Source organism: Acanthopagrus latus, chromosome 10 (assembly GCF_904848185.1).
Source record: "Acanthopagrus latus isolate v.2019 chromosome 10, fAcaLat1.1, whole genome shotgun sequence".
NCBI lineage: Eukaryota > Metazoa > Chordata > Actinopteri > Spariformes > Sparidae > Acanthopagrus > Acanthopagrus latus.
In genome coordinates, this window is record NC_051048.1 from 10205917 (window position 1) to 10215943 (window position 10027).

Genomic DNA, 10027 nt, shown 5'->3' on the forward strand with positions numbered 1-10027 from the left:
TGAATAAATAACTTGGATTTAATGATTATTATTCCAAACGCAGGTGGATACTGGCATAGTCAGAGATACATTGCCTTGTACAGTACAGAAGCTATGAAAGAGGAAGTCAAGACAATATACTTAACAACCTTCAAAAAGGTCCAGTGTGTAGGACTGAGCTGCATTTAGTTCTGAGATGGCAGACTGCCTTCACCCCCATATTCCATGTGTATAGGCGTTCCCTTCTTTATGAAAACCCACGTCTGCCAATAGAGCTGCCTAAAATCCAACACACTGGGCCTTTAACAATTATCATAATTACTAAACAAACTTATTATAATTTCAGCACTCAGAGGTAGAATTAATCTCATCTCAAATAAATACATCAAGGTGCAGAACAGTGACTTGGTCTCACACAGCATTCAGTCTCACCCTTATAGCTTCTCATTGAGAATGTGCAACCCCGAGACAGTCAGGTCAGTAATCAGAGAACAGGTGAATGTCTTTACGCCACCCTCGAGCTGTCGTGGGTACTGCTGGGAGCTCCTCAATCCAACAGGAGGCACTAATGCACCAGTTCCTACAGAACAACAGAACAACAGTCATTTCCTTTTTTTCCCCCCCTGTTGGCTGCAAGTAATGTCAAAGCCTGTTTGTTTATTGTGCTTTTTTTGGAACTGTTATCTTACAACAGAGACGGACCGAAACACTAAAGCCTTGTGCTTGTTATGAGATATAAAAAGTACTGCTTTGAAATGGGTTTTTACTTTAACTTCTTGCCGCAGGTTTGAAGCTGAAACAATATGGGTAAAACTGTCATACACAACATAATAATACATACATTTAACAAAATACACAAACATAGTTGTAGTCAGATCTACTCGTGCCCTAATGATGAGGCAGTGATATCATCAGCAATATTTAGTCAGATTATTTTGTTTCAGATATCCCTCCTGCATTCAGTAACTATAACTGTGTTTGATGCCTGGATTATGTGTTTAGAGTTTGTCAGAGCCGCCACTCCTCACCTCAAACTATCATATGTCAGTATCAGGCTGTGTTCGGTCAGGGTCCGACCTCGTTCACAGGGAGAACAAGACTCAATTAGCTAGAGGCCACTAGCTGCATAGATGCAGTAACTGTGCTAACTAGCTAACGGCAGCTACCAAATAATTATCAGCAGCAGTTAGTGGTTCCTCTGGTGATCTAAGTATTGAAACTGTTTCAAATATTCAGTATCGATACCAATTGATATTTTGATAGCATTGATACCACTATACTACAGGTACATTGTAGTTTGGATGAACTAATCATCTCTATTCACTGCGGTCTGGCCCTTTTAGAAGAAAAAAAATGTCAATAACAATAAACTCAAAAAATCAAAATAAATGAAATCACCTTCTGCTTATTGAGCCTCATCTGGCAACAAGCGAAGGCGCCGAACAGGATGTAGACAGCAGCTGCTATGAAACAGTTGTAGCCCACATTGTTGTATAGGTCGTAGATCCGCTGAGGGTTTGTACTGAGGGGGAAAAATTCAAAACAATACAGTCAGCGGGAAAGTACTTAACGTTCAATACACTCACTTAAATCCGTTATAGCTGCCATACCGTTGCAGTCAGAAATTTACGTACACTGGTAGAGAACATGTATATTATAGCAGTCTTGAGTTCCAGTGATTTCTGTGATGGAATGAGTAATGATGGACTATTTCAAAAACAAAAAAAAAACCTTCATGTACTTCAGAAAATGTGACCAAATCAGCTGGCTCAAAAAAATACATACAGTAACTTTAACAATCAATTAAGATTGTTATGCAAAGTTGTGTGAATCAAATATTATTTGTAGCATGGTCTCTTGACTGCTTCTGAGTGATTCTGATTGATAACAGTGGTGACTTTTCCGGCCCATTCTAATAGAACTTATTTACACGTACACACACCCATCTGACTCAGCTGCAAACACAACAATGGGAAATATCTAGATCTTTGTTATGTACAGGTTTGGATGTGGGTAGCCTAGCTTAACACAGGGACAGAAGTGACACACAGTAGAGCTCCAGTGAGGTCATTGTGAAATACAGTGGAACTCAACGACAAAGCTGTACAGGCAGATCTGGAGAGAGGCGCGATGGTAAAAGCCTTACTCTGCGTAGATGTCTTTATCTGTCAGAGGCACGTCTTCGATTAGCACCGCCGAGTGCGTGGTGAAGAAGATCCCCAGTATGGCCTGATGAAGATGAGGGAGACTTGGGTTAAATCGTGGGGCGATGGATTGTGTTAAAAGCTACCAGTAAGTGAAACTGAGACCGAAGAAACTTAATTGAGATTCAATTCATGTTTTGGTTAATAATGGTAAAAAAAAAATATTTGAGGCAATACATCTATATGAACACAAGACTTGACTAACAATATTGCACCAGATATGTATTTCTTTAACTCAATGGGAATCGGAGTAAACAGTTCAAAAGAACGATAACACTACTATTCACACTGTCCTGCAGACGAGAATCAGTCTGTTTATCCTGATTAACATCTCATTTCTCTCACTCTGTATAGCTTCGGCGTCCCCTTCCTCCTCCTCCCCCCTTTTCATCTACATCTACCTCTCCTGGCTCCTGCTGCCTCACATACAGGCGGACCTCAGTCGTCACACCCTGGACTCCACTGGATCACTGACCTCCTCTGTTTCACTATCTCTTTACATCATATTTCTGATCAATGTGATGCCTCTTCACTCTGATCTATCCCTCTTCCCTCCTCTGTGGCTCTTCCTGAGGTATACATTCAAAACAATCAACTTTAATAGAGTGAAAACGTTTCCATATTTTTAGAAGGCATTCCTCCCCCAATCCACTGCAATAATTTACGTTTAGCTTCAAAAGTTCTACAGACTAGAGGCTGTGGAGGAAACTACTTGTGACGTCATGACTTCTCAGTTAAGGAAGACTGTGTTCTCACGCTGTAGCTTCGCTGTAGGTCCTCCGAAAAGGAAGTGACTACTGACAGCAGAAAGAAGAGAAAGGACAGTCACGCTCACCAGCATTATGACACCCCACGTGCTCAGCACCATGCCGCACGCGGCGAGTTTAGGTCCACAAATTAACACGCGCATTATGAAAATCTGTTTAAGAAAAAGCGGGCGGCTCGCGCTCACTCACTCCACACAACCTTCTGATGGTCATTTGTGCAGTCAGGTGACTGTGATTGGATACCGGAAGTGTCCGTTGATAGCATGTACATGTTTAACCATAGGGCTGAAAGAACTCGTGTAGAAATAAGTTATATTACGATCTTTCATATCGAATTTAAATATGCCACATTTTATTGGTGGTTTTACATGGCCAAATGCAATTCAGTATGTCAAGAAGAAAATGCTTCCATTAGACTATTAAAACTGACAACTGTTGGTGTAAAGCAACACACCTTTAAGATGTTTTAGCAAACTATAAAACATTGATTATTCTTCTGCAATAATGATAAAAATGATGTGGCCTTCACATGTTCAGTCACAGCCCCAGCGACGATATACAAAGCCGGGCGCGAACGCAGCATGACGCACTACTATGCTGAGTTCGAGTACTAGCGGATAAAACAAACTTCAGCCCACACAGACAGCAAAATGGAAAATAACACAATTATGTCGTTCTTATGTCGTGTACTATCTAAAAGGGTTCATGAAAACATTGTCATTGATGTTGCTCCACACCTGCTTTCACAGCAAACTATGAAAGAATAGAGGAAGTAACTTAGTATCTCAAAACTAATAACTTAGTATTTAACAATGATAATTTACTATCCCAAAATAATGACTTAGTACCTAAAAAACGACTTAGTATCTAAAGATAATGACTTAGTTCTGCTAAGAATTGAGAAATATTTTCAAAATGGTAACAAAAAATAATAACTTACAAATCTAGTTTCCTGATATGTGCCAAAGTAACAACAAGAAATGACAATGCTTGGCAAACCATGAAAGAATAGAGGAAGTAACTTAGTATCTCAAAACTAATAACTTAGTATTTAACAATGATAATTTACTATCCCAAAATAATGACTTAGTACCTAAAAAACGACTTAGTATCTAAAGATAATGACTTAGTTCTGCTAAGAATTGAGAAATATTTTCAAAATGGTAACAAAAAATAATAACTTACAAATCTAGTTTCCTGATATGTGCCAAAGTAACAACAAGAAATGACAATGCTTGGCAGACCCAAATAGATACCTTAATTGAAGACTACTTAAGATGTGAATTCACAAATTAAAACAAACTGAGTGGTTTTGGAGGAATCACATTATATCATTACATGAGAACATTTCTAATTATTTTGAAAGTATTTGTATGCAATGGTTGATTCATAATTTTGAGAAAGCATCTCATTACTTTAAGAAACTAACTCATTGCTTTGAGATAAGTTAGTCAGCCTTTTGAGTTTCTTATTAATATCTTTTCATACTAACTCATTACTTTAAGATACTACGTCTCTATATTGAGATAGTCATTATTTCTAGGTAGTTTTTATTTTGATTAAGTTTCTCACCGTAATGAATTAAAGGATGGTTTTCTTGTTTAATCAGCATTGGCGGGAAAGGGCCGCTATACACAATACAAACATGGAATTTACGAGGGAACTTTGAAGGCAACACTAGCTGTATCGTTGCATCCATTGACTGGTCTGACCTATCTGTTCCCGGCGGTAACTGACCAGATACAACGGTGTTAGCGACATGCAGTGGTCCGTTCAATTGTCGGACTGTTCCAGCCGTCGACACTGAAAGCAACGGAAGAGCAGACTTGTAGCTGTTCCGCTAGCTAGCGTTACACCGAACGGAGCATCAAATGCTACCTAGCTACACTGTTAGCATCTTAGCAGCTGTTCCGTCGGCCCGAAGGCATCACTGAGTGCTATACATTGTGTGGTACGACAGAGAGCAGCACAATGACCTCAGCTTCCACTAAAGTAAGTCGTTTTACACACGAACCAGCGAGATGTCGTTGGTAGTATCCTATTACTGCTCAGTATGTGCCCCCCCCCCCCCGCTACTTCTAACCGTGCAGCGAATCGTCCACAAGGCTTAACACACTGTGCAACTTTTTCATGTGATTGTACCTGCCACCCTGTTGAATGATTCCACAGAACTACATTTCCCAGTTTCACTTAATATTTAAGTCGTTTCCGTGCAAACAGTATGAGTGACAGGGGACAATGACAGGCACCGAGTCCAACTCTGACGCCAGAATGGGTGTGTGTTGTTCACAGGTTGGTGAGATCTTCTCTGCAGCTGGGGCAGCCTTCACCAAACTAGGAGAGCTCACCATGCAGCTTCACCCAGTGGCAGAGTCCAGTCCTGCAGGGTACCCCCCCTACACACACACACAGACACACAGACACATTTTTGGTTAGTCACCAGTTGAACAGAGACATTTGCAGGTGTAGTGACGCATGCTCCCCATTTTTTTAATGGCCTCTTTGGGATTAAATCAGCATTTGTGGTCAAGGGTTTTCGCCAACAGCAATGGGTTGGTTCCAATAAAATCCCATCCACGATCCGTGCCAGCTCATGCAGATTCCAGAGTCTTTTCCCACTTCTATTCATGGATTTTCTAACATAAAAAAATATAAAATCATATTAAAATGTCCTGTAAATGATGGCATTCTCTATATCTAGAAAAAGAATGTATGTGGATGCTGCTGCTAACCAGGTCGTTTCCATCTTCCTTCCAGCGGTCAGACGAAGACACCAATGAAGAGGAAGCTGTATGAAGACGGTGCTCTGCCCGCCCCCTCCGAGGGCTCCAAGAAGGTTATCAAGAAAGTCACCACCCCCGCTGCCATGGCAACGCAGGGCACGCCAACCATCATCTCTGTGCCCACGGCTCAGGTCGTCGTAGCCTCAGGACGACAGGGCTCCCCCTCCAGCCAGGCCTCGCTGAAGAAACAGAAGACCGCAGGTGAGTAAGGAAAACTTAAGCGTGTCATAAACAAAAAAAAAAAGGAAAAGGAAAGATTGAAGCAAAACAAAGTAGAATCCACATACTCTTTCTTTACTCACACAATATTTTTATCAGTTTTATCAGTAATTTATCCTTGCTTAGCAGTACATAGTTCCACAAGCATCTAGAATTTATTGACAGTGATAACATCACTGAACGTGTTGAACTGCTAGCTTGTAGTCTAGTTCAGGTTTATGAAATATATGATAATGTATAAAGTTTTAGACTGTGACAATAAGTATAAGACAAATTCTAGCCATCATTCATCTGTGGAGACGACGCAGTAATTAAATCGATCAATTTTTCTTTTGAGCTATGTCAGTCACAATGTTATAAAACAGAAATACAAGACAAGACGATTTATTTTTCTCTTTTTAAATCAGCAACTGGAAGAATATCAATGGTGGCACCAGACACACAACTTTGTGTATTCCTGCATAATTACACTACATTTGGTAACAGTGTACTTCATCAGAATATGAAGCTTTACACAGAACCTTACAGTATGAATCTAATGAGGATTTTTTCTTACCGATTTCCACAAACAGGACTAAACTTTTTGGTGTGTGTGTTTGTGCGTGTAGACGTGACCCTCAGTGCTCTGAATGACTCAGATGTCAACAGTGATCTCGTGGACATCGAGGGGCTGGGTGAAGGATCCAACTCCAAAAAACTGAACAACTTTGACCAAGGTAAAGTTCATGAAGTATGATGCAAAGCCTGTTGAATGGTAAAAAAAAAAATAGTTGGAGCAAAAACACTTGTTCAGAAGAGAGTTATTTGTATCCGTACTGAAACGCTGATGTTGAATCTAGTGTCCCTCAAGTAACACACAACCCTGTCCCATGCTACTGAAGAATGAAAATGAAAGTCACTTCACTGTAATACTTGGGTGACGACATAGTCCTTCATTACCACCTAGTATTAATTCACTAGCCACCACCACAAAGTATATTGGCCAGCTGTTTAAAAAAAATGTTGAACCTTTTCTAAAAACAGAGCAAACTCAAACTGACATTTAAAAAATAGTGTTGTCGAAGGCTGACTGTTGTGTCGCTTTACGTCTTCCGTGTCTCCGCAAAGAAAGCTGAACTTGAACACGCTTTGAAGATTACTAGCAAACAGCCTCCTAGCTCATATATTCTGTCTGCTTGAGAAGGTGTAACTCCATGCCACCAGGTGGTGCTAGTCTGTATTTGGTCTTTCAAAAAAGGGAAACCAGATGACCCAGGACTGCTGATAACAGTTGATATAATAGAGCAGCATTTCGACACCAGTCTGTCCAATCAAGAACACGTCTGATAAAAAGTTGTAAATGGCTCTGACAGAGGTAGAGCAGAGAAATTAGGAGAAACTACCCTAAATGGGTGAAATAATGAATACTGCAGCAAAAGGCTCATAGAGCTTTCCCCTTCATGTCCCTATTTCTGTTCTAGTGCACTGATTCACCTGGCAGAACAGCCAATCAGAGGGATTTCTCTTACTGACAGCCTCTGCCACCAATTCTACATGCTCAAATGGCCGAAAAGCTGCTGACAAGGGCTAGATGATGCACAACCACCACAAAATCTAGACGCGACAGATGCTCACCGTCGGCCCACAACCTGATGCTCCCGGGCACAAACAACTCATGTGACCTTATACATCACACGAGGGATGTGTCAACAGCTCACCTGAGATCTGAGCAAACCTCAAGATTTGAACAATCCCCACATGTGATTTATCGCTACAGACTCCTCACCAGTATATTAGCACTGAGGCGAAATGTCTTCAAGAACTTAAGAAAGTCCAGTTGCCTTAGTTTTATATCAGGAACTGGACGACTGAGAACCTTCACAGATTTATGTTTGTGACATTTTGCATTCAGTTTGACAGGCTTGGAGCAGAGAGCCACTGACAGGGTACGGAAGTCAGAAAGTATTGAAAGACAGACTAACCCATTGTTGATTTTGGTATTTTCATGGAATTTGTTGACAATATAAAAAAAAAAAAATCCAGAAATGCTGTTTTTTGTGTCCCCATAGATAACCTGAACTTGGACTCGAGCCTCATCATGAACCCCAGCGACCTCCCTCCTCTACTCTCCCGTTGACCGCTCACTTTCTGTCAACTTCATTGCCATGATGGACAAAACTATGAAAATGAGTTTGTAATGATCTGGACTTAGAGCCAGACTGACGACACACATTAGAGGAACTATAGTAGTACTGAACATTGTGTTGTGTCGTGCAGGACCACTTTTTATAAACTTTAAAGGATCATTTAACGTTTTCCTTTTCCTGAGATTCTTTTTATACTGTTTATTTTAGATGGTGCGACTCCCTTCTCATTTACTTTTCTTTTCGTAGAAATGTCCAGAAAACCAGAAAATTGAAAGACATTTTGTGGTGGGGAAACCTTTCCTTAGATTCTTACCTAATTTCTTTAGAGAAAATAACAGGAAATCAAACATGATGTAGCAGAGAATTTCAGCTGCAGCAACCAATACTCTCAAAATACTCCAATACTCAAATACTCTTGATCTTACTTTACATTTTTGTTTCCCACTGATGTGCCAGTATTGCAAAAGGACAGCGAATATTTTTAGCAACAATTGTATTTATTTCAGGTTCAGCACAGTACTGCTACATTTTGCAAACAGGTGTATTGGTGTATGTTAACACAAGTCTCAGTTTACATTAGAATATTTTCAGATATTAGAGTATTTAGAATGTTGGACTCAATTGGTTGGTTGGTGTGTGTGTCACAAACAGGGTTCAGATCATACTCTCCGTAATTATCTCCTTTTCTATAACAATATAAAATGCCCTTAATTCAAGGTCCATTGCAATGATTTCCTTCTGATCCTTGAACCAAAGTTGTCATGACATCATCAAACTTGAACTGATGAAGGAGAAGTGGATGAAAGATTTGGAAAAGTGGACCGTGTCTCATTGTTTTCTCGTGTTCACTTTCTTTCAATCTCATGACTGCTTCAAATAGACAGTTGATCTGGCTCAGCAGGGAGAAAACAGCTTATCTGTGCACCAACCAGCACCTCTAAGACTCACTGGTTAATATGTTGTTTCTTATTTGTTTCTCTTTTCACAGCCATGGAAAGAAGTAAGCAAGATATATGTGCAGTTACAGAGGGAAATGTGTCTTGGAACATCATCCTGGCCTGGCTTTCAGCTATATTTCCATGTAGAAGTACTAGCAATAACCCATATTTATAATCAGACATGCATATAAAAAGTAACTATGGAAGTTTGTTTTACCTCTGTCAATAATGTACATACAAACTGTTCTTTTTTAGCGATGGTAGCATTTTACATCATGTATGGTATGTTTGAGATTTAATGCAGGGCTATTTTCAAATAGCTATGTATTTAATAGGATTTATTTTTTATATGATTTCCCCCCTAGATGATATAGTATAGGTAATGTTGTTTGCCTTTCATAGAAAGCTGGATGATAATGCAAAATCACAAAATGATCCATATCAATAACTCAGAATATCTACTAAGGTATTCACAACCATTTCGTAAAAAGTATTTGATATTGTTGCTAATACTTAAATGTGACTGAAAAAAAAAAAAAAGTAGAATGTAACTTTTTTATATACATGCACACACATCATACTTACTGTGATAAAAACTATCCATCTCAAACATGTATGTTGTGCTGAAATGATGTGAAACCGGTGGCTTTGACAATCACATTTGATAACCTAAAACACAACACAGGTAATTAGTTTGAAACCATGCTGAACATGCAAAAACAGTGGTATTTTCCTTTAAAGGTGTACAGAAGTAGACCCCTGTAGTTTAATAGAGACCCTTCAGGATTAACTGGCTGTATGAGATTACATGCTGTTTTATAAAACTGATTTGACTGTACTGATGATCAAGTCTTTTTCATGTTTGCATCCACACCAAATTTCACAGAATCATATTCAGTCCTTATTTTGTAATCAAGTGAAGCCCCCCCTCCTCCTCAGCAGTTTGAGATAATTACTATACGATCAATTAATTAATATTTTCAGTCTCAATTTAATCTGAATTGTCTGTTT

The 10027-nt window shown here is 39.5% G+C and overlaps 2 protein-coding genes across 4 annotated transcripts; one reads left to right on the forward strand and one right to left on the reverse strand.

The window, feature by feature from the left end:
- On the reverse strand, positions 1–5824 carry rnaseka (ribonuclease, RNase K a). 2 transcript variants are annotated; one of them, XM_037111669.1, is made up of 5 exons: positions 5683–5824; positions 5391–5586; positions 2126–2208; positions 1378–1501; positions 1–559 (listed from the first exon to the last, which is right to left on the reverse strand). In XM_037111669.1, the coding sequence occupies exons 2-5, from the start codon at positions 5577–5579 to the stop codon at positions 545–547; spliced, it is 411 nt and encodes a 136-aa protein (XP_036967564.1). In that variant the 5' UTR covers positions 5580–5586; positions 5683–5824; the 3' UTR covers positions 1–544. The 2 variants fall into 2 exon arrangements, with proteins under 2 accessions (XP_036967564.1, XP_036967565.1); XM_037111670.1 differs by lacking the exons at positions 5391–5586; positions 5683–5824 and adding an exon at positions 3019–3725.
- On the forward strand, positions 4003–9854 carry LOC119026960 (chromatin complexes subunit BAP18-like). Of its 2 annotated transcripts, none has more exons than XM_037111668.1 (5): positions 4003–4942; positions 5243–5337; positions 5708–5934; positions 6561–6668; positions 7413–7948. In XM_037111668.1, the coding sequence occupies exons 1-5, from the start codon at positions 4922–4924 to the stop codon at positions 7418–7420; spliced, it is 459 nt and encodes a 152-aa protein (XP_036967563.1). In that variant the 5' UTR covers positions 4003–4921; the 3' UTR covers positions 7421–7948. The 2 variants fall into 2 exon arrangements, with proteins under 2 accessions (XP_036967563.1, XP_036967562.1); XM_037111667.1 differs by lacking the exon at positions 7413–7948 and adding an exon at positions 8001–9854 and having other exon boundaries at positions 4010–4942.
- Positions 9855–10027: the final 173 nt, after the last annotated feature.

What these genes read in the sequence shown, in the direction of transcription:
- LOC119026960 (XM_037111667.1), top strand. Translation starts at nt 4,922, where the DNA reads ATGACCTCAGCTTCCACTAAA. An exon ending in GCAGAGTCCAGTCCTGCAGG is followed by an intron (nt 5,338 to 5,707) that starts GTACCCCCCCTA and finishes TCTTCCTTCCAG; the next exon opens with CGGTCAGACGAAGACACCAA. An exon ending in ACTGAACAACTTTGACCAAG is followed by an intron (nt 6,669 to 8,000) that starts GTAAAGTTCATG and finishes GTGTCCCCATAG; the next exon opens with ATAACCTGAACTTGGACTCG.
- rnaseka (XM_037111669.1), bottom strand. Translation starts at nt 5,579, where the DNA reads ATGAATAGAAGTGGGAAAAGACTCTGGAATCTGCATGAGCTGGCACGG. An exon ending in CAAATGTCTCTGTTCAACTG is followed by an intron (nt 2,209 to 5,390) that starts GTGACTAACCAA and finishes CATCTTCATCAG; the next exon opens with GCCATACTGGGGATCTTCTT. An exon ending in GATAAAGACATCTACGCAGA is followed by an intron (nt 1,502 to 2,125) that starts GTAAGGCTTTTA and finishes TTTCCCCCTCAG; the next exon opens with TACAAACCCTCAGCGGATCT.